Source organism: Cynara cardunculus (assembly GCF_001531365.2).
Source record: "Cynara cardunculus var. scolymus isolate 2C chromosome LG 17, CcrdV1, whole genome shotgun sequence".
NCBI classification, from domain to species: domain Eukaryota; kingdom Viridiplantae; phylum Streptophyta; class Magnoliopsida; order Asterales; family Asteraceae; genus Cynara; species Cynara cardunculus.
Genome location: NC_037544.1, coordinates 4970155 through 4994994, shown reverse-complemented (window position 1 = coordinate 4994994; position 24840 = coordinate 4970155). Strand labels below are relative to the sequence as shown.

General features: G+C 36.0%; 3 protein-coding genes across 3 annotated transcripts; 1 reads left to right on the top strand and 2 right to left on the bottom strand.

Moving 5' to 3' along the window:
- The first annotated feature begins 884 nt into the window (after positions 1 to 884).
- Positions 885 to 1136, top strand: LOC112500671 (mitochondrial import receptor subunit TOM6 homolog). The gene has a single exon (XM_025104216.1). The coding sequence runs from the start codon at positions 967 to 969 to the stop codon at positions 1129 to 1131; it is 165 nt and encodes a 54-aa protein (XP_024959984.1). The 5' UTR covers positions 885 to 966; the 3' UTR covers positions 1132 to 1136.
- An 8650-nt stretch (positions 1137 to 9786) lies between these two features.
- LOC112500854 (plastid division protein PDV2-like) lies at positions 9787 to 13386 on the bottom strand. Its single transcript, XM_025104452.1, has 2 exons — positions 13014 to 13386; positions 9787 to 10619 (listed from the first exon to the last, which is right to left on the bottom strand). The coding sequence occupies exons 1-2, from the start codon at positions 13221 to 13223 to the stop codon at positions 9996 to 9998; spliced, it is 834 nt and encodes a 277-aa protein (XP_024960220.1). The 5' UTR covers positions 13224 to 13386; the 3' UTR covers positions 9787 to 9995.
- Positions 13387 to 16676: 3290 nt separating this feature from the next.
- LOC112500990 lies at positions 16677 to 23672 on the bottom strand. The gene is made up of 11 exons (XM_025104614.1): positions 23259 to 23672; positions 22355 to 22424; positions 22188 to 22271; positions 21802 to 21918; positions 20794 to 21159; positions 19888 to 20243; positions 19151 to 19250; positions 18932 to 18991; positions 18763 to 18849; positions 18119 to 18247; positions 16677 to 17258 (listed from the first exon to the last, which is right to left on the bottom strand). The coding sequence occupies exons 1-11, from the start codon at positions 23294 to 23296 to the stop codon at positions 16956 to 16958; spliced, it is 1710 nt and encodes a 569-aa protein (XP_024960382.1). The 5' UTR covers positions 23297 to 23672; the 3' UTR covers positions 16677 to 16955.
- Positions 23673 to 24840: the final 1168 nt, after the last annotated feature.

Here is a 24840-nt window from a genome sequence, read left to right as displayed (position 1 = left end):
TATGAAGTACCTTGACCGGTCTTATCATTTTCGACCGGGACCGGGACCGATTACGCTGAGACCGGTTATGGCCGGTTATGAGAAAGGTTAGAACCGATTGGGCCCGGCCTGGGACCGGTTTTTTGCCATCTCTAGATAGAAATGTAAATCATTTTAGAGAATCCGCTAAAACTTTCATCGGGTTATCAAGTTGGTCAGGTTACTTTGGGCCTAACCCAATTTCAACCCAACATATTCTGTTTACCCTAATTTTGTATCGATTAGATGACATGTTACCTTGGGTTAATTCTTTTGGGTTGGGTAAGCGGGGTTGATCGGTTTTTTTTTTTGTTTGATTAACCTGGATATCCAACTCGCTATGCGAACCGACTAATTCCAGGACGACCACCTGCTTTGCAGATAGTCCGGAGTCACTGAATTTGAACCTCCGTGGCCACAAGGGGATTTTTATTCCTCATTGGATTTGAACCTGGGACCTCCTACAACTTTTGACCTTTGGAGCCAAACTCAAACCAATCAGGCACCACCCTTGTGGTTGGGGTTGATCGGTTTTTTAAACTCCCCTACAAGACAGATCTCAGGTTCCATCTCAAGTCCCCGCTAGCCTCAACCGCTAAATGAACCAAAAAATATATTGTCACATTGGTGTACTTGAAAACGGATTCTATGTGAAGTCGGTTAAAATTGTCGGTAATCAACTTTTTGTCAATAATTTTAAAATTATGTTTAATAAATTAATGATTTAATTTGAATTTTGAAACACATGTTAAATTGGGCCTGTATGGGCCTAAGTTTGCTAACCCTTTTGTGGGCTGACATTTTGCCAGATCCAGTTCCAAGATCTTGCAAATAAATACGAGTCGAGATTCGACTTTCGAGAAAGATGAGAGAGTGGGTTAGGGTTTTTTAATTCGCTGAAAATCTCAACAATCGGAAAAGGAAAATTCAACGCATATCGGATCGAAGATGTTTCCTGGGATGTTCATGCGAAAACCAGACAAAGAAGCTGCTCTGAAGCAACTTCGTGTGCATGTTGCTTTATTCGGGGCGTGGGTTGCTGCTATTCGGGTCACTCCTTATGTTCTCCATTACTTCTCCGACAGCAAAGACGAGCTTGTTCTTGATTTCTAGTTCTGTTCATCCGGTGACAGCTTAATTATTAGAGGTAATCACTCAAATCCCCCATCAATTTGTTTGAATTTTATGTTAATTTATGGGTTTCTAGCCGTAAAAATTATGATATTTCCGGTGTTCTGAAAAGGTAGGGTTAGTCGGTTGAAGGGCTTTCTAGTGTTTTGATATATGAAATATAATTACTTTTAGATTAGATTAAGGAAACATATGAGAATTACTATATTATTTTGTTCCATTGATATGATTACGGAGATAGGATTTAAAATTAATTCCATGTTAAGAACAATCAATTGATGAACAGGGGTTGATAATAATAGACTAGTCTTTGCTTACTTTTTTGAAATACTTAATTCAACAATTGGCCGCTAGCTAGCTGATCGAATTGGACAATTGGTTGCTAACTGAAGTGGTGGGACGCTAAATGCTGAAGCAGCGATTGAGTTTGTAGGCAAAAGCTTAATGTTTAGGCAGTCACTTAAGTTCCCCTAAGCAGTGAACTTTAGAATAGAATGCAATTCTGCAGCATTATAAGTTTGTTTACTGTGTCCACACTCACTGATAGTGGGCGCCCTGGATAAAACTTTCACTTATTATATAGATTGCTGCCGTGGTAATATTTGCTGATACCTCATAGTTACATACGGTATGTTTGGAAGCTTCAAATATAAGACTTGGAAATAAAATTCAGTTCTGCTATACTAGCCTGAATTCCAGTATTAAATTCAAACATCAAATCCCATGTTAATCAAATCTGTTAGATGTAACGTCATCCATGTTAGATCTATAGGAATAAAGTTGTTATGTTTTGGTAGCTATACCTGCATTGACTGATGTGATGGTTGTCTATTATACCATCGACATTGAGTTTGGTGGCTGGGATCAATTACAATTGCACAAAATGATATTAATTTGATTTCTGTTGGGGGTGGTCATAGCCAATGCCATAGTTGTTAAAAGCAACGCTCTGAGGCTTATAAGGCTCAAGGTTTTGGGCTTTTTTCAAGTCGAGGCTAGCGTATTCACGAGGCTCACTAAGGCCCTGCGCCTTTGCTGAGGCATGTTGTGGGCCTAGGCGTGTTTCATAAAGAGTTATTAAATACCACGTCAAACCTCAATATTAAATAAGTTCTCATCTTCTTATCTCTTAAACTTCTTAAAAAAAGAGTTATTAAATAGATGAGATAGCCTTGATTAAAAATGCACAATTCTTATAACTTCAAGCAACTTTCTTTATAAATACCCAGAACTTAAACTTCTTCCTCATGGCTCACGCTTTAAACCCTTTTCCCTTCTGCCTCTATCGAAGTACTGCTGGTTATTGCATGGGAGTACTTAGAGTACTTGCTACATATTTGAGTTGTGTCTAACTCTCTCTGTGTGTGTATATATATATACTTTTTCTAATACGATGCGTCTCGCATTCCCCAGGCCTGTGCCTCACGCCTTGCCTCGCACTTGACCCCATGACTCCTTTGTCCCAAGTGCGCCTTGAGCCTTTAACAACTTTACTCAATGTTTTGTGTTTGGTGATATGCGCTATCTCAAATTCATGGTACTAGTGATGTGCAATTTTGTTTATGACCAATGTTAGGAGATTAAAAAGCTTGGGCAGTTTTAATATAAAGCAACATTGTTACAATAAATTTAGGGAATCAATTGGAGTTCTAGTAAAATAAAGCAGATTGTTGATTTATGGAATGAATGTCAATTATCCATCTTTGCTTGCACGTTTCTCCTCTTTGTTTAGGGTTTGAATTGTCATGGTAAAACCCTAATAAGTTTTCTATAAAGAAGATGATATATTGATTGTTAATGAATGCCTCGTCACAATCAAGAAGCCATCTTCTTTAAATGTGTTATCAATTTCTTGTTCTTTTAAAAAAGTTGAATACTCATCTATATGAATGTTCTGATTTAGCCAAGTGATATGATTATGATCTTGTTTTGCAGTTATGTTGCAATTAAGGGTTTGTTGGATGAAGATGAGACGGTTTAGACGAATTTGTTGAGATTGATCATGTTATGTTTGAATCTAGGAAAATATATTTTATGTTGATCATTTTCTGGTACTACATTATATAAATTTGGCCCTACAACAAATGGCATTTCACTAATTATCAAACAGCCTTGGGTCTTTTTTGAATCCATCTACCTTGTTGATTCCTCTTTTGTTGTTTGTTGTCGGATTGGACAGTTACAACCATTGTGGTGTCTTTCATCTTGTCTTTTAGGATCAAGTTTTAGGGTGCGTTTGGTATATAGAACTAGATATGATAGGACAGAACAAAATCATGCCACACTTTTGGCATGACATTTAGACCGTGACAAGTTAGAACTAAATGGGACAAGATAGGTAAATTATTAAACTGCTCATGTCAAGTTAAAACCTTTCACATTTCTTTCATCTGTATACATCACTCACTCCAGTTACGTCATGTCCGTGTACCAAAAGCACCCTATGGCGATAATCGGTTCGTTTTGAAAAATGGGTATGAGTATGATAGAGGATAATACTATGAAAGAATCAAAAGTCAGTGTGGTATGGATGATAACTTACTTTAAATAATTATCTATTGCATTAGAGTATCTCCAATTATGTTTTTTCTTTTTGGAGATTTTGGAAAAAATTGCTTCAAAAATCTCTCCTCTAAACTATAGAAAACAATTGAGAATCTCTAAAATGTAGGAAAAATTGGGAAAATAAGGAAATCTTGGAGATGCTCTTATATTGAATCAAATAAGGAGGATTCTAATTGCGTGGTGCTTGATTGGTTTGAGTTTGAGTTTGAGTTTGAGTTGTTAATACCGAGAAAGATTAACCAATTGTATAACAATTCAAGATTACAAGACAAAATTATAAGAGAGAAACATAAGCTTGAATACAACTTTAAGCACAATGATTTGAACTCAACATTCTCCCCTTTTTGATTCAAACCCGAGAAATAGAAAATCTTGATCTTCGAAAGCCCAAATTAGTCTCAAATCTTCTGATAACATTCTTGTATATAATCTTCTCATCTAGTAACTCCACAGCATTGATGAGCAGGAATCTCTCTCTAAAACTTAACTTGTCAGACCTTGTAGCTTTGTCATCTTGAACTTTTCTGCTTTCAAGTTTCTTCCTCACTAACTTTATAGTTCCATCACAATACTTGTTTAGTTCACTGAATCTCAAGAACCTTTTAGCTTTCTTGGAGTTCTCACAGATTACCTCAAACTCTGTATCTTCTAGAATCATGAATACATGATAGCCATCGATGTCTTCTAGGTTTTAATTTGGCACCTTCAGATTAACATTCTTCTGATTGCTTTCATAGCCCATTTGCACATCAATAACATAAGAAAGTTTGCTCTGACATCTAAGAAATCTTTTAATGGCTTCAATACCCCTGACGACTCCTTCCAATCTGACCGTCTGGTTTCTGATCTCATGATATAAATGCTCCAAGTCATCTAAATATAGGTTGGGAAAGTCAGCTTCACTAAAATACGAAACTTTACTGTCTTGCCTTTAAAAGTCTGAGTGAATTTTTAGTTTGTGAGGCAATTTATTTTGGCAAAAAGTGGTCGTTTCAGTTTTCGAGTCAATTTTGAACTATTTTGGGAATTGATTTTATTATGGGTCTAATATGTTTAACATTTTACAGGTAAAACATGTCGATTGAGGAGAATCAACCACCCTTTTACTCCCAGTCCGAAAATAATACAGACCCTGATGAAGCCATTTTTCCAAAAGCCCTTTACCTTGATTTAAAACCGAACAATCATCGCTTAAATTTTGATATGTTTGCCGAATGCCCAATCGTACTAGAAATCTTAAAAGGCCACCCAATCGCCTATGCACTCACTGCTACGGCTGATGTCCCATTGGTTTACCTTCAACAGTTTTGGTATACTCTCTCATACATTAAAGAAGGAAATCAATACTTCTTTCAAGGACACGTGGATAATTTTATGAGTCGTCTTTCTTTGAAACGATTGCGGAAGATTCTTAACCTGCCGAAGCCTAACTCTGTCCCCGGATCAATTGATTTTGAAGAATTTATCTCTGATGAGGAACTCTGTCGAGACATCAAGAGGCTTGGATATTCTGGAGTTCTCACCAATCCGTCGCAGTTTAAAAGAAAATTTCTACCCTCGGTGTGGCATACATTATTCTCCATATTAAACAGATGTCTCACATCTAAAACTGCCGGAGTAGACACCTGCAGCAGTTCCTTCCTAAAATTCTTTCACGGCATAGTGTTCAACAGACACTATGACTACACTATGGTGATCTGGAATGAGCTGAAGGAGTTAGTGCATGCGAAAAAATTTGCCTCGAAAGCTAGAAAATTCATTCCATTCCAAAGATTTCTTCAACTGATAATAAGAGCTATGATGAGGTCTAACAAAGCTATTCCCTCTAGGCTGGACAGACCTTTTGGTCCAGACTATGAGATGCTATGTTTAAGAACACACACAGAAGTTGAAGATGTGGGCTCAATAATGAATATTCCTGATGAACTATTAGCTTATGCCGATCAAAGTTCTCATCTTGTGATAGAATATAGGAGAGCGATAGATCCTATAGTTCCGCCAGAACCGGCAGAACTTACCTCGGGATCACCACATGCCTCAGATGAGCGTTGTGAGGGTCTAGATATAGATGAGAGAGTTCAAGTACAAGGGGTACCTGAACAGGGTTGTGTGTTAAGGCAAACTGAAAATGAGAGGGGCCTGGCGCGGGAAGACTCTGATCTGGCTCAATCTTCTGGTGACAGTACTTCTTTTGCTTCTTCGAGCTCGGAAGATACTGAAACCAACTCGGCTGTTCATCCAGGAAACAATGATGATGATGATGATGATGATGATGATCAAGGAAATTATGATGATCAGAACTTAGACGAGGCTGTATTTCCTAATCTTCAAGACATTCCATCAAAGGAATTTGATTCCAGCAAAAAAAACTATGATTTCAGTGAAATTGATTGTCTATCGGAGGATATAAGGTCGGATGAGGGTGAACAAGTCGAAAATTCTGAGAGTATGAGTGAACACGAAATACAGAAAAATGGAGAGAATGAGCGAGGAACCGAAAAAGAAGTACAAGTTCCTACCCAAACCTACAAAAGAAGACGGGTTCCCACATCTGCTGTTGGCATTCATTCGTTGAATGTCGGCATTGAAGAAGACATGGCCCGCCCAGCTATGCAATTGCACATCTCTCCTAGCCACTCTAACACCTCCCAACAGGTGTTAGTTTCATATTCTCATGGGGATGAAGCACAAAGTCTACCTGTTCCTCACTCGGAGGAACAAGATATTGAAACAAGTAGACATCTGCCCCAGTCTACGACTTCAATTGTGTACACATCGAGTCTAGAGCCAATACACGTTATAGGTACACAAGAGTCTGGAGCATTTGTTGCTCTATCCGCTGTTCTTTGTGAACTAGCCGAAACGACCAGAGTAGAGTCAATTGACTATCTACAAGGACAGGTCGGAAGTCCTACCAATGTTATCGATATTCCAGCATTAAACGTAGGCACAACAGTTTATTCAACCGTTGTTACAACTGGTAATCTATGTGATCCAGGTGTTAGTTTACCTGACTTTGTGTCGAGGGAGTTTTTGAACGACCCCTTAAAGGCTTTTCATGATACTTTGATGGAAGAAATCAACGAGTTAAAGCGGTTATTGAAGGGTAAGCAACCGACTGAAGAAGAAAGTCATGCACCGTCGCCACCACCTGCACCTCAACCTCAAGCAGAATCAAATTACTCGGTGGATGATCTTAAGTCTATGTTATATGCCAAGATGATATGTGAACCAAACATGGACTCGACAGATGCAGACTTGGTCGGGATGCTAAGACAATCATTGGAGGAGTCCCAAACTATTAGAGCCTCAGAGTTTTCTAACTTTCAAAGTGTTGTAGTCTCAAACTTGTCAAAGCTTGGTTCTACAATAGCTACTTCTACCCAATCTATTGCAAATTTGCAAAATTCTATTGATTTGCTGTCTGAACGTGTTTCAAGTTTGGAGAATATTTGCCGAGCTCAAGCCACTTCTCTTAAACAAAGACATGATGATCAGGATGATCCTGATCACCATGAGGGGGAGAAGAAGAAACAAAAAGTGGTTGAGTCTTCGAGGGGTAAAGGAGATGTGTTATCTGAAAGTGAAAACTCTGATGAGCTTAATGAACAAAGTCCTATTCAAGCTGGTGAAAGTGAAAGGACTACAGGCTTGGAGATGGTAGTTGCTGCACACCCATAGATCGAGCCAATGGTTAAAAAGTCGACGGTCTCCACATTTGAAATAAGGTTGCTATTGGGTATGTCTGCAAACGTTGGATTTAATGAGGTGTTCTCAAAAGAAATTGGTGGAATTCAGGACTACGGTATTGAAACTGAAGCTGGAGCTGATGAATTACTATTTGATTTTGAAGCTGATATGGATGAAAATGAATCCAACTTTCCGTTTTTGTAAAGAAGAACTTGAACCAATTTTCTCTGATCTTCCTAGCATTGCTTGTACATCATCTGTTTCGTAGACTTTAACTGTTCAATCTTCAAGGAAGTATGTATCGTTTACTTAAAAAGATAAAGACTCAGGGTGGGACAGAATCTTAATCTTGATTTTAAGTGAAGGAAATGTTACTGTTTTCTAGTGAACGAGATCAAAATCTTATTCGAATACAAACATTGTGATTCAACTCACTCGTGCATTCATCGTAACATTACATGACCCGACAAAAAGAGCATCTTGATCTTCTTTAAAAGCTTTCTCCCATCTGTAGAAGCCAGAAACCAGACAGACCCAATATATCTTATATCTGACCTCTATACTAAAAAGCATAATATATATATAATTGCTTGGTGTTGCATCAATGGACAAAAGACCCAAAACAACAGATAAACCAAAAAGGCTTGGTATATCACATCCAGTGGTGCGGTCACAAGGTAAAATTACGCAGATTTGACCTCTATCATAATTAGGACAGACAACGGGCAAGGTAAGGGTTATTTTGTTACCCTATCCATTTAAAATGTGGGTCTCAGTTGAGTAATTATCCATATCCTACGCTACCCATTAAATTACCGGATGATGAAACGGGTAATAGATAAATGGTAAAAACAAAATTTCATTTTCGATTACAAATAAATTTGTTAAACTTTAAACATATTAATAAGGGCAAATTGCATGAAAAATTAATGTATTTTACCTTGATTTCTTCGGTAATGTACTTTTAAAACTTTCGTTTTGATGCCTAAAATATAAAGTTTCGAACATTTAAGTATTTGAATAACCGGTTTAAATGTCAACCAATTGCCATACTGACAGGAAGCAAGACAAATTACGTTGCATTTTCTTTTAACTTGCTGCCTTGTTAATAAAACATAAGTTCATAAATTTAGCATTTTATATCTAATTTCTTCTAGTAAACATTTTATAATACTTGAAATATAATTATGGTATAATATTTTAAGCCATATAATAATTGTAATTTCTATATTTGTTTTTCCGACTCCGCTTTGTTTTTCATTTAATTATCATGGACTCTTTTATCTGATAAATATAAAAAAGTAAATTAAATTACATATTAATATACAACATATACGATAACATTATATAGAAAAATATTAATATTTAACTTTATATAATTATGTATTTAGCCTTAGGTTATTTTGAGAAGTGATAAATATTTGAGAACTATGATCATAATCCTTCATATGGTTAAAATCGGATTTGACTGGTTAAGAATTGCAGCTTTAACTGATCAAATTAAAGGGGGTAGTTTTGTAACGTTTACAAATACGTGGCAAATAGGTTCATATACGAACTATATGTTCATATGTGAACCCGTGTTATTTACATATGAACTATTTTAACTCATTCACATATAAACTAATTAACCGATTCATATATGAGCTAATTAACTGGTTCACATATGAACATGAACTGGTTCATATGTGAATCACACGGGTTCACATATGAACTTGTTTGCTGCTTATTTGTAAAATTTACGAAACTATCTCTATCTTTCGCATACCCATGCAACGAACTATCCGGTGCTTCATAGTCAAAGCCGCAAATGTTAACCATATGAAGGGCTAAGATCACTTATTTACTTCTCAAATACTTACCAGTTCTGAAATGATCCTTTCCTATGTATACTAATATAAACTTTCTATATTATTGTGTGTGTATATATCGTAAAGGGTAGGTATATACCAGTAACAAGTAATTGATAACAGAAAACCGTTTAACCATATCCTACCCATTAAAATGTTGAGTAAACAGTAATAAGTGGATAAAATTTTATTTACCCACACCTTTATTCAATGGGTCGAAACATAACGGATAACGGGTTTATCTTACCCATTGTCAATCTAATCCTAATTCCTAAAGAACATACATATAACTGCTTGGTGTTGTGCATCAATGGCAAAAGGACCCAAATAAAGAGAGAAACCAAATGGGCTCAATATATCCATCTAGAGATGGGGGTATAAGTTTAAGATGTACGTAGATCTGACCTTTATTCCAAATAACATACATATATATAATTGCCTTGTGTTGCATCAACGTCCAAAAGGCCCAAAACAACGGATAAACCGAACGGGTTCGGTATATCCCATCCAGAGGTGGAGCCTGAATGTTTAATGTACGCAAACCTGACCTTTATCCTAGATAACATACATACATATATCTGCTTCGTGTTACATCAAATGACCAAAAGGCCCAAAACAGCTGATAAACCAATTAATGGTCGAAAATTCTTACTACATAAACAAGCAGCACATTTAGTTTTAACTAAAACCATTTCAAATAGAAATTGGATAAACAAATGGCAAGAACGAAAAAACGACCGTTTACCCGCACCCATAATTTACATCTGGTGACGTAGCAATAGAGACGAATGGAATTTCTACTCTCTCTTTCACGAGGCATCGAGTTTCACCATCTTCGACAACCAGAACTTTCCCGGGTGGGCACCCGACAATATTCATCCCTCTCTTGTCTTCATTCACTTGATGTTCTTGTGACATGCCCCAATCATTTTTACCGATTCTGGGCTCAAAACCAGACAAACTCAGAACAGCTATAAAACCAACAAGGGTAAATACCGTCTTTGCGGCTGCACCAATAACTTGTCTCCATCCTTTTATCGAGCCTCTGGGCTCTGATTGGTGGCTTCTTCCCTTCAGCTCATTAGCTGAATGGCTAGCTGTAACCCCATTTTGGGAGATTTTGTGTTTAAAAGGGAAATGTGAATCAGAGGCAAGAGAGTTAGAAGGGGGCCTCGGGTAAGGAGGAAGAAGAAGATCGTTGTTTTCAATCTCTACTGTTGAGCTAGCAAAAGCAGTAGCTTCTTGTATGACCTCTAAATCGTCGCCCCCTTTGTACTCTTTCAGCTTCTGTAATAACCTTTTGCGACTGTAATCAATCTCAGCCAAAAATGCTTCCTTTTCGTACAATTGTTGCTGTTGTAAAGCCTGAAAAAGTAGGAAGGTGAGGATGTTGGTAAGAGGCAGAGCCAATATGACGTTATTGCAATATAGATTCACATAGTTGATATCGGAGACACAATGAGGAAACAGAAACCGAAAATTTTCGGTTTTTAATCATAACACAGTATTTGTTACTCCCTCAGTCCCAAAATAACTGTTCACAATAGAAATGACACACAACTTTAGACATACATAATTATTAGACCATTTAGTTAACCGATGACAACTTTAACCTTAATAAATTTATGTGTCTTAAATATTGTGCATTAATTAAGGGTACTTTTGAGAATTTAGTTATCTATTTTTGAAACTGGATACTTATTTTGGGACAAACATGGAGAGAAATATGGACAATTATTTTGGGATGGAGGAGTGACAAATATTCCATGACGGTTAGAAATATACATGGTTGAGGAGGAGGGGTAAGCCTAGGAGAATGTGGGATGAACAACTGAGGACGGACATGGCAACTTTATGCATTTCCGAGGTCATGACCTCTGACAGGAGTTCTTGGAGGCACAGGACTAGAGTGGCTGATTTTTAGTAGTATTTGGTGTAGTCAAGGGAATAGAGTGGAGGGTAGAGAGTAGGCAAATAGGCTCCTTGTGTGGGATAGCTGGGCCTAATAGGACCGGACCTGTCTTTCTTGCTAAACTTTCTTATGGGTCATACCCACATGTTTAAGTCGTTATTTACATTAGATTTACTTGTATTACATGTTTTACTGCTTGCACACCTTTGAATCGTGCAGACACAATGGAACCGTTAGTCTACTTGTTATTTTTTCGGATTACTTGTTTTATTACTTATCTTATTGCCTGCTTGCGTACAACCTGCATGTTGGAGGCCTTCATGGAAACAACCTCTCGATCCTAGTGGTTGAGGTAAGGTTGCATACATCCTACCCCTTGCAGAGCCTCTACTTTCAAGTGGGATATACTTGTTTTGCTTGGTTTGGTTTGGTTAGAAATATGCACACCAAGATCTGCAGTATAGTGTACATAAGAAAGAAGAAAAAGTAGCTTCTATTATGAAACTTAGAAAATGGATAAGACAGATTATATGAAGTTGTGATTGAGGATGTAGTCCTAAACAGGATCCATATCCGAAATTTACAGCCAATTCCCACTTCCCCCGACGACCAATCAACCCTCCACAAATCCTAAACTCCTAACTAAATTGATGCTTACATTAAAGTTCCAGCATATTCAAGTTCACATTATATTTGTCATAAATGTATGGACTCTCATGCATTACAACCACACAAGAAGCAAAAAAATCCCTACTTTGACCACATGCATGAACAAATTTGTTGAATGCTGATTTTAATAAAGACTAAACTTCATTCTAAATTCATACACTCCAAGCATTACTCTCTTGCCAAATGCCAACAAAGATCAACCATAGTCGAAAAGCGTTATACATTACCCTTGCAATCACTCATGACTCCTAGCAGAACAAAGATCAATCTTTTGAAGAAATAATGTCATGAATATGAGTTGACAAGAGCTGAATTGTACTATTGTCCATGGTCAAGGGTCTGAAGTGTGAAAGTTGAACACTTTATTGGTAGTTATAAGTTATAACTGAATGAGTAGGTAGGGTGGCTGTTCCTTAGAAGGTTAGACCTATAAATAACTCTTCTGTTGCAAGAGAATGTTCTCGCTTCTCTCTCTAAATGCTTCTTTCTAAACCCTCTTAAAGTTTAAAAATCTCTCCCTCTAAATTGATCCTTACAAAGTGGTGTCAGAGCCAATTCGATCCCACTATGGCTACCAAAGAGGATAGCAAGTCTAGCAACAGGCGTTAAAGAAGAGAATGGAGCGATTCAAAGAAGTTACAGTTGGAGGGATGTGTGCAGAACTTGCAAAAAGGGTTTTGATGAATAGTTGCCACAAATGCTTGAGACAATGATGGTTGCTTAGTTACACAAGAAGACACACAACCATCAACAGGGGATGCAGTGAAGGAGAATCTGGAGGACTGAATAATGCTTCCATTTTGGGACCTTTTATGGCTTCATCAAAGAACAAAGAAACAATACCAAACAGTTTATAGATTGATGATAATATCCTCCACAGCCTTGAATAAGACTTTCTTCATATGATGCCTTAATTGGGGAGTGGAAACTAACCAATCTCAGAGAAACCAAGAGGCTAAGCATGGATAAGAAGCCATTAGCAACAAAATCCATAGCATCAAACAAACAGACTTGAGGACTTCAATTCAACTTCAAAATTGATACAGATACTCAACCTAATTGAGAAAAGAAAGCTATAAACATAATGCAATTAGCAACAAAATCCACAACATCTTTCCATTTAAGATCGAAATACTGAGAGAAACGCTGCAATACAAACGAGACAACAGACAACAAACCTGCAAGGAAGAAAGTTGGGCCTCAAGAGACTCGAGAGCATCGCGGATGTTCAAAAGGCTCTCGTCGTCATCATCATCATCTTCTTTATCTTCAGTTTCTGTGTCTTGTTTTATACCCTCAGTGGATGATGAATTATGGATACAATTGGTGATCTTGGATCGGAGCTCCGAAGCTCGAGCCAACACCAACCTGATACCATCTTCATCCATAACTCTGTGACTGAAAATGTGATTGTGGGTAGGCTTCGTCTTATTATCGATTGGTTTGTGGAAGTTGGGACAAACTTAGGGTTTTTATTGGTATGTTGGGGGTATAGAAATACAAGTGATTCTGGTTATTTCTGAACACATGATTGATCGCTTTCTTCATATCAAACAAATCGTCCCTCTTCCCCACTCATAAATCACCTTCTCCGTTTTTTTTCCTTTTATAATATTTCAATATCCAAGCTTGTTCGGTTGATCCTTTGATACATTAAAATATTTTTCTAACTTTAAATATGTTTTTTCTTTACTCATTATTTATTTTTTATTATCAACCATTTGACACAACTTATCCATACTTCTTACATATATCACATTCAGTTAATTTTCTCAATATACATGTATACGTTCACAATTACTAAACATATATACCAATGAGTTATATAGAGATATGAATGGATTGAAAATATGTGCATATGAAGAGCATATGTGATAGTATAATCCAAGAAATAAAAGGATATCAGGTTCATCGAGTTGGGTTGAGTTCAAATAATAGTAATCCAATATCAACTCAATACCTACGGTTTGAAAAAAATTCAACTCGATTAGACATCGGGTTGAGTTATTTCATGTTTGATTGGGATGGGTTGATCGGGTTGGTCGGTTTTTTGAGCACCCCAAGGTAAGGTAGTGTTACACAGACTGGATGGGACGAGATAGGACGGAACAGCACAAGACTAATTGTATGTCCTATGTTTGATACGATTAAGACAACACAAAACAAAAGTGTTAAAATAACCATATTACCAAACGCACCCTAAAGGAACGAGAAGGTGATTTTGCTTAAATTAGAAGATAGGTTTTGGGTTTAATTCCGATTTTTTATTAGACTCAGCCGATGAACGAATTAGAAAATAACTTGTACAATTTCATCCTTACAATTTGCAGTCATGCATGTCATTAACATAAAATTTTATTATTAGGTAAGGAATAAGAAATTTAATGGAATTTTTTATATAAAAAAAATCAAAAATCATGTTTAAATAAAAAATAGAGTAAGGGGCCGTTTACCAAAAATTTATCCAGGTAAGTGTTTACCAAGTCATATTACCTTACCGGAGGAATATGGTAAGAACAAAAAATCTTATCCGGTAAGAGCGAGACAAGGACCATGAATCTTACCCCGTAAGTGAGGGAGACGACTCTTACCACGGTAAGCGTTTACCGGGTAAATTGTTGCATAGGATGTCGTTTTGGTAGACTAAAATCTTATCGATACGTAAATAATAGTGTTAAATTTTACCGCTAAACACTTACCAGCCCCTAAGTTTTGAATTTTTTGGTTAATGAATTTATTATTTGTTATGGAATTGGTTGTTTTATCTTTATCTATAGTATTTATACTATATTATAAAACATTTGACAAAAACTCTTAATTTTTTTTGTATGAAGTACTGTTTATTGATGCATATTATTTAAGACTTAAGATTACAAGTAAATTGTCCGTAAATACAACTTATTAAAACTTCATGTTTGAATTCATGTAACTAATCGCAGATAAACATAATTAAATAGAGAATAAACACCTCATTTTAAATATAAAAAATCTAAAATATAATTAAGATAATTATTGACTTCTAAAAAAATATTTAATTATTATATTTATAAAAGCATTATATTATTAAATCAAAAATAAATTACTTTGTTGTTAAAATATAAATTAAATTTATAATAAAAAAACAGAATTAAACAAAATTACATAAAAAAAACAAAAACTTTTATATTTTTTTTACACATTTACGGTATCTTCAAATTTATATTTTATTTAAAAAAACATTATCTCTTTTTCAAAACCACATAAAGTCGTATTATAATATCGATAGAGACAAGAAAAAAATTAAATGTAACATTAAAATAGAGATATATCTCGTTGTATTGCACGAGTAACTTCTAGTTTATTAAAAAAGAACCTTATGTTGTAGAACAAATAATATAGGGAATCGAGAAATCAGTTTTATTCTCATTAATCATAAAACATTTAAATAGGGATGAGTTACAAACAGGTTACCATAAGAAAACATAACAGTAATCTAACTTTAATATGTTTATCACCATCTCTATCTCTAAGCTTTATCGTTATATTTATCATTATCGTCATATACTTTAAACGATGAAACACTTATCCTTCAACACCGTATGCAATTTGTCTTGGATTTGGTCCCTTTCTTAAAAGTAAATTACAAATTTGGACCTTGTAGTTTATGTGTTTTAACACTTTGGGTCTTTATTTTAAACTATCTACGAATTACATCCCTATGGTTTGTATTTTATAGTACATTGGATCCCTGAGTCTAAATCCGTCCAAAAAGTTTTGTTAACTCAATTAGTTTAGAGATGTATTTTAGTTTCTTTTTCTTTGATTAACTTGGATATCCAACCCGCTATGCGAGCCGACTAATCCCAGGACGACCACCTGCTTTGCAGATAGCCCGGAGTCACCGCATTTGAACCTCCGTAGTCACAAGGGGATTTTTATTCATCCTTGTATTTTAGTTTTTTTATATACATTTTCAGATAGAATTTTCGATTTTATTTATGATTCACATATGAACATTTCTTTCTTACATTCTCACGATATTTAGTCTTTTCATTTGAACCAATCCGTATATACACGCACAACAAAATAAATACGAAGCAGTCAATATTTCTTGTAACTATTAAACCTTAATTTTATTGTTCAAGCCTCGACCCGTTATTAAAAAAACGGGTACCCTTTTAAACCTTTTTAACTAGCCCCATCAAGAACCAATCGCCAATCGACCACATTACTTTCATTTGAAACAAGATCACACGACATTTGTTCCTTTTCGACCTCCCGTTCGAATCCACACATTGTCAAGCCTTTGTGACCATGAAAGTTCACCTACGATGACTCTAAACCATTCACGATTGCTCGAGGATTAGTCGGTGCGTAAACTGACCCGAAAACCCATGATTAAAATAACATTTGTTTTTACAATTACAATAGTTGCAACCCATTTTAATCCAGAAACAATATTGCAAATGGCAAATTGCATGAAAAAGTAACGTACCTTAACTAAATTTTTATTTTGGGTAACGTACTTTCAAAACTTTTATTTTGGTACCTAAAATGTAAAATTTAAGTATCTGGGTAACCGGTTCAAAACTAATTTTAGATTAAAAAAGGACTAATTTTAGATTAAAAAAAATTCATGTCACTAACCACGTCAGCAAATAATATTGAGTTGTATATCACATCACTCGACACATCAACATGATAACTGGTTAATGTTTCAATCGTTTACCGAGATACTTAAATGTTTAAAACTTTACATCTTAGGTATCAAAATAAAAATTTTGAAAGTACGTTACCCAAAATAAGAATCAAATTACAGTACGTTATTTTTTTCATGCAATTTTTCTTGTTGAAAAATGCAAAACTATTAGAAACAATATACATAACATATAATCAAACTCATCTCTTGCTATTGTAAAATTTACATATAAAAATGCAAGAGAATAATAATAAAAAGAATGGCACTCATTTCACACTACAATTCTCAATCACAACCATTCAAACCCTCAAAATCTTGTTAAAAAAAACCGATGCATATTTTATGTGGTTTTCATCACCTTTTTTACACGGTTCTAAAACCGTATGCATGCAAACACACAAAACATCATCTGGGTATGAACCACCTTCCAGATTTCAAGCTTTCACTTGGCTAAATCTGGTGAAAGTAGATACCGAAAACCGAAATCATGAGCCACCCACTCGATTTTCTTCGTAGATTTCCCTTTTCGAATCTGTTTGAAGCTTTTCTGGTAACAATCAGGCACCGAATGTTCGATCATGTCCATCAGACCAGTGTGGCACAACCCTGAATCTTTTGCATAAAGATCCACAAGTTTTGGGAGAAACATCTTTTGCCCTTTTTGTATCTTGAAGTTACTATGAATGTATTCTTCTTTCGCAACTTCAAGCTCCTGGAAAATGCTCTTCGGTGTGTATATTCGCACCTGAATCATTGAAACGAAGAACAAGAATGTTAGGTTCGGTGCCTAATCACGGCTGCTGTTAGCTGATCCATAACTTTTTTTTTATTAACCTGGATATCCAACCCGCTATGCGAGCCGACTAATCCCAGGACGACCACCTGCTTTGCAGATAGCCCGGAGTCACCGCATTTGAACCTCCGTGGCCACAAGGGGATTTTTATTCCTCCTTGGATTTGAACCTGGGACCTCCTGGTACTTTTGACCTTTGGAGCCAAGCTCAAACCAATCAGGCACCACCCTTGTGGTTGATCCACAACTTTATGGATCTAACTTGAAAGAAATCAATCGTATGATGATTTTTCCGCTAAACGGGACCAGAAACAATACATTCAATCTAAAGGCGTTACAATAAGTTGATAGGATGAAGTTACGTCACCTAACAAGTTTCATAGATGAAGTTGGACAATCTAATAGCACATAAAAAGTAAATAGTCTCATTAATATTTGTATAGAATACTTTTGAATTATGTCCTATTAACCTTCTATATATAGGACCTTTTTCAAAAGTGTCATATAAATAGGTTTTATTAAGACGATTTATTTTTTGTGTTTTATTAGGTTGTCCAAGTTTGTTAGATAGAACTTGTTAAGTCGTCTAACTTTGTGCTAACAACTTATTGCAACTCCTTTAGATATGGCACCGGTTTTTGGTCCTATAAACTTATTAGACCCATTAAGTACTTTATGAGGGAACAAATGCGTCCTAAAAGACCCGTTTTGTTGTAGTGTCTATCTGGTTTTTCTTTGTGTTTCTTCATGCATTCATACAACAAAATGCAAAATGGGCATTCTTGAACTGGTGAAGGTTCGGATTTGTGTACCATGGGGTCCGAAAGGCTTCCTGAACAGAGCGCGAAGTATACGAGAGGTTGTGAGTGCTTCATTGCGTATGCTTTTCGTACATCTCTAGACTTGTACTTTGGGCTCGGAAACAGCAAAGATTGAAACCACTAGAAGCAAAGAATGATCATTAGTCTCATAAAAAAGGAGTTATGGGATTTTTGAACTATCATACTTTACTTTTCATTGCAATCCATCATTCAAATAGTTTATTCAGCATAACAAATAAATAACAATTCAACTTGATTCATATAGACAGCTTAATCCATACTGACATTTTAATCTATACAGTGATATTGGACGATTGTGAAAATACAAGTGTAAAGAGTGATAGGAATTTGAACTATCATACTTCACCTTTCACTGCAAACTATCATTCAGACAATTTATTCAGCACAATAAACAAACAACAATTTAGCTCAATCCATATAGACAGCTTAATCCATATAGCGCTTACGTGATCTTGGATGATTTGTGAAAATGCAAGTGTAAAAAGACCAACACACTCAACATTATTTGTCCAAACTCATTCATTCTTGAGAACTATAGTGTTCTTTTGGTGGATTTTCATCGATATCAAAAACAAAATAAGCACAAAGATCACTAGAGTTTGATGAAAACATACCTGTCCCGGATGAGGCGGTCTGCATCCCAGTATTGTATTTTGTATATCTCCGACACTAATGTTATGACCGCCAATATTATAAGCAGCCTGTATCATTTAGAAATACATTTTAGATTACATGGTATAGAATCATGATATATTCGTGGAAATGTAAAATGTCTGATTTCACCTTTAAGACTAACGATATCCTCTTAAGAGCACCACGAGGAGTTCCATGAACCAAGTAGGCCTGCAACAGATCATGAAAATGCAATGGGATTAAAAAAGTCACCTCAAATCGCTTAACGGAGTAAAAAACGATATAAAATTCATATTGATTACAAAACTGGAAGTAGTTTGTTTGAAACTTGATATCAAAGGACAACTGGTAGAAGATAGGAAACTGTACATGCATCACTAGAGCATTGTGTATATTGATCCAGAACGCTAGCTTCTCCTCGTGTTTCAACGTTCTAGGATCAATTTGTTCTAACTGAGAAACAAGAGACCTGCAAAACGACATCAATAAGGGCGTTTATGATTTCTAAAGAACAAGAATCCGGAGTGATTGATTTTTCGAACTATCATACTTGGACTTGTCATTGCAGACTAATCATAGTTTTTTTGTGGAAATGCCATAAGAATGCTACAGTTTTTGATTATGGGGGATTTTAACAAATTATAGGAGGGTATGGGAAAGTTCAAATGAGAACCATAAATGTTTTGAGAACCAGCGAACCAACTATTTCATGAATTATTCATCATCAAATAATCTTGAATAAAATCATGAATATTATGCATTTTCAACATTAATATCATGTATTTTCGTCATGGGTAATTTTCATCATAAATATCTATTGTGTCATTTGTTATGAATAAAGCATGAATAGTTGGTTCTCATGTTGTCAAAAATATTTACGGTTCTCATTAGAACCTGCCCCTAGAAGTATAAATGCAAAAATGACCATATACTTAACATTCCTTGTGTACAACCGCTCATCGTTGCAAAATGTAGTGTTCTTGCATTTGTGCAAAAACATTGGTTTGTTTGCAACGATAAACCAAGTACGCTGGTTTGAAAAGTCAATTACTCATTAAAGAAATGTGGGTTCGGATCAAAAAGGCTAAAAGATGTTCGATACTTGCCTGAAATTCTGTTGCTTCTGTTCAACACTACTTAGCCTCTGAGTATTTTTGCAAATACCTTGAACTTCAACTGTAGTGAAATAGGATTCACCGAACTCCATTGATCCTTCACAATGCGGGCTCCACATGCTAAACTGGTCTCGTGGCGAAGAATCACTAGGTGGGGACGGGAATGACAGGGGAGATGAAGGGAAGTCGTGATTGAACAAGGGTGGATCGGCAATTTGACCATAAATGCTCGAGATGCACTTGATCATTTCCTCGGAAAGCCGATTTGCAGACATTGGAATATTATCAGGAATGCATCCACCAAGATGCTCAGCCAGGCTCACACTTGAACAATCATCCTTAGCATGCTGGTAAATCAAGATTAAAGTGTATTCAGGTTTTTAGTATTCATGCTACTAAATTACCATATTTGTCCTATAAAAGCTGCAACTTTTGATTGAATAGTTATATCTAATACCCTTTGATAAATACTCTCTCCGTCCCAAAATAAATGTCCACAAGGAAAACGGCAGACAGTTTTGGAAATGTGTTACTGTTACGTTTTTTAATTAATTAAATGACGATTTTACCCTTAGTAATAAAGTGGGTAACAAATTTCTCCATCTCATAATTAAGGGTGGAATTGGAAAACTGACACTTATTTTGGACAAACTAAAATAAAAATATGAACCAAGGGAGCAACACAATAAAAGTATTGGAGTCCCACATCACTCGGTCACGAACCAACACTTGCACATATAAATATATAGGGATTTTCCCTCTCTTTATGAGGACTCTTTTAGACATATTCTATAAGAAAGAGAATCTTGAAAACTTTCCAAAAGTAGAAATATTGCAATTATGGACAAGTTATATCACTCTTGAATCATAAGCCTTGTAGATGTATTAATTGCTTACCTCCAACATTCCTAATGGTAAGGAATGGTATGATTCCACAGCTTGATTAACAGCCATATAAATCGGTGGAGTTCTGTAAGAAAGCGATGAGTGGCTTCGATTCACATACGAATCTTCCATTGGCTGTGACTCCAAAATGGGACCAAAATCTTTAGGTGGATTATCAGTTGAGGCTCGAGCTGGCATAAAACTGCTAGAGTTGACAAGTGACGACTGTTGTTCCTTCAATATTGATTTGGTATCGGTTGCAGATAAAGATGGTTCCTTCTTTTGGAAAGTTTTACGATACAAAGAGAGAAGATACTTCTCCAAATGCTTAACTTCAAATTCCAGTAGCGATATTTCCTTGATTAGATCCTTAGAAGACTGAATTTTTAAGCACAAAAGATGAGAAATGTCAAAATGATGATCATGTTCATCAATGTTATATCCTAATTCCACAACATATGAGCTTGTAATTTTTAGGTATTAGAAGAATAATGCCACTGATCAATTAGTCATTGCTATCAACAACAAAAAAAAGGCCCGGGCTTTTTTAGACCCGGCCAGGCTTTGGGGTTAAAAAAGGACCCAAACAGGAAATTTCAGACCGAGCTTTTTTGGGGTCTTTTGGGCTTACCAGCCTTTTCCAGGCTTTTCAAGGTGGGGCTTTTTTGGGCCGGGCCTGCCCCCAAAATTTCGGCCTGACCGGGCTGTGATGCCTGACCCGGACCGAAACAATAACTTTGAAAGTTTTTCAAACCAGGACTGGACCGTGATATCCCCAAACCAGACCAAATTGGCCGGTTGATATCGCTTATTGGTTCACATGTTTGGACCAACACTTGTTATCGAATCACGGGTGATTCCCTTTATCGGGATGGGGGGAATTGCTTAATCGGCATTCCTCAGCTTCTGAATCCAATCTTGAACGTTCAGTTAGGCTCTGTTTTAGCTTAGACTAACGGCACCGATTCCTAGTGCTATAACAGAAACTGTAAGTCCACCACAAGGTGCAAGGGCACATACCTTCGTGAGCGAGGCTTCATCAACAAAATCGTGTAAGAAAGGTCGACTTGTTGTTGCCTTCTCTAGTTCACTGCGTATTATAAGTTGGTCCTCAAGTTGCTTCTGGAGTTGTTCAATCTACACAAATTTTGAAGTTATATGACATTAATATCATCAAATGTCCACGCACACTTCTCACCTTTGGTAAGGCTTGAACCCTTGACCTCCTAGGAGGTTGGGCTCCAACGGTAACTCGAGTACCGCTCGGCCAATGACCACCCTTTGGTGTTCAATCTACATAAATATCGAAATGATCGAATCTAATAAGAGCTTATGATTGACCTCCTAGTTCACATCAATGTAGAAATTCATTTTACAAAAGAAAATGTATAAGCAAAACAGTAAACCTCTTCTTTTAGGGAGGTTTTAACTTCAATGCTTTCGACCCGCCTTTGATGAGGCTCTTCACAAATCTTCACCTGCTCTGTAACCTATTGAAACAAGTCAATTGCTATGAATAAACTGTAAGTTCTGAATGGGTTGCAAAAGCTAAGAAGTGATGAAAGTTTCTCACAGTTTTTGGAGGTTGAGGAGCATTGAGGATGGGGTTCTTATCCTCATGGATTCTTTTTCTGGCAAGATCACTGAAATGGAGTAAACATGATGTGAGCATTTGATATAATGGTATTTATATGTCAATGGAGTTTGAACGTGAACTCTAATTGTGAATCAATTTTTCTATCATAACAACAACAAATAACTCCTCATTTGTGAGAATATGTGAAACCTCATTAGATTATTCTCCAAAAAAGCCCTTGAAGAAAGAACGGAGGTTCCAACGGTGTTGAGTGCCTAGATTGATAGACCATGGCTTTGATACCATGTGAGAATATGTGAAAACTCCATTACATTATTCTCCAAAAGATTCCTTAGGGAGACAAATGGTGGATAAATTTTCCAAATGTAGCCGATGTGGAACTCAACACTCATTTTAAGCTTCAGTGGATTAATTTCAATAAAGTTCACCTTATTATTCATATACTAAATACCATGAGAAGGTAAGAAGGAAAGTTTCAGAAAGATTCATATGTGAATCATTGAAAAACCCCATTTGAAGATTCGTAAGAGAACCCATGTGAATAATCTGTAATGTCACGTCACATATGCATCTTCAATTAGATTTTTTCGGGATTTTTTCAATAATTCACATATGAACTTTCCTTTAACCTCTCACGATATTTAAGCTTCTTGTTTGATCCGGTCTCTGTTCACATAATCACTAAAGTAAAATCTAATGTATTCAAAGAACATAAGTTTATAAGATCACAGATTCGATACTCACCCTTTTGCAGGATCCCTCAAAAACAGAGCAATCAAAGCTATTAATTCTTACATTATACTTTCTCACAGTAAAATCATCAAACGGTTGTGGGGTATTCCAAATAACACATCTAATGAGCAAGAAAGGAAGAGAGTACCTCTTGGCGCGCTTATGCTTTGAAGAATTAAACTCCATTTTCACTTCAACAACTTCAGAAGTAACAAGAGAACGAAGATCAAAGATCGATCACTCTTACAGACGAGTTGACAGAACGCAGCTTGCGAAAATCCTTAATGAAGCATCATTAACCAGCGGCACGAAGAACACATAATCAGACAAATCATCCAACAAACATTAAATTTCTGAGAATTACGACACGAAGAACAAAATCTGTAAGATTCTGTTTAGCTCTGCCAATCAGAAACACAGTTCATGCAGTTAAACAGAGAAAGACGTCTCACCCCTGATGGACCCTACACAAATTTCTCACCAAAATCCGATCATTTAAACCCAAAATCAAATGGGTTTTCACCTAAAACCACAAATCATTCAAACCCACAACAAATTTTCTATTGAATCAACTACAATTGGTGGGTGTTTCTGTGATTGAATGGAAAAGACGCGGAGCTTATGATATTATACTTTTGACCAGCGACTATTACTGTGAGAAAGTGATTCTACCTTTGCTTGTTAATGGCTTTTGCAAAGTGTTGGCCTTTTTGTCTTTTGCATCAAAAGAAGCAAATTGTACAAATGGAACTCAGATGAACAAATTCTAACATGTAGCGTATGGCATTCAATGCTTTGTATTTTTATTATAAAAATAAATATTTTTATTTTTATTTTTATTTTATTTTATTTTTCTATTTACATTAATTGGTTAAAAATGCTTTTAAAATCGAGAATTAAAACTCAAAAAGCTTCAAAAGATCGTACATTTAATTCTAACAGATTTTAAGATCACAATATTAATTATATTATTAAAATGTTTCATAAATTTAATAAAATATCAGTTATTTCTCCTACAGATTTAATGTCATCGTTTTTATTGATGGGATGTAATAATAAATTATTTCTTTTATGGTAATTATTTTATGGGAGTTTTCTAAATTTGAAGGATTTCACTATCCCGGTATCCCCTACTTTCTTCATTTTGAAAATTTTGTTGGATCAAGTTTTTTTGCTAACCACAAGGGTGGTGTCTGATTAGTTTGAGCTTGGCTCTAAAGGTCAAAAGTACCAAGAGGTCTCAAGTTCAAATTTAAGGAGGAATAAAAATCTCATTGTGGCCACGGAGGTTCAAATGCGATGACTCCGGGCTATCTGCAAAGCAGGTGGTCGTCCTGGGATTAGTCGGCTCGCATAGCGGGTTGGACATCCAGGCTAATGAAAAAAAGTTTTTTGTCTAAAATTCTTATATTTATTTTTTTATTTTTGAGAATCTGTTGAAGATGTTGTGAGGGGCCCATTATGCCAAAAGCGAGAGAAACCCCGCATTTCCCTCTAGGGTTGGGAAAATCATGATCGGGATATATATGACAAAAATGGAGTGTTGGAGTATTTGCTTAGCCTTATTTCTCTCTAGGGATATTTTATTGACGGGTTCTATTCCCAGAGCCTCAAGTAGCATAGCCGAGACAGTGACGGGTTCTCTGCCCCTGCGAGGATTTAATCATCTGCTTCTAGAAGAATCGAAGAATTTCAACGGATAAAAGTTACTCTAGGGATAACAGGCTGAT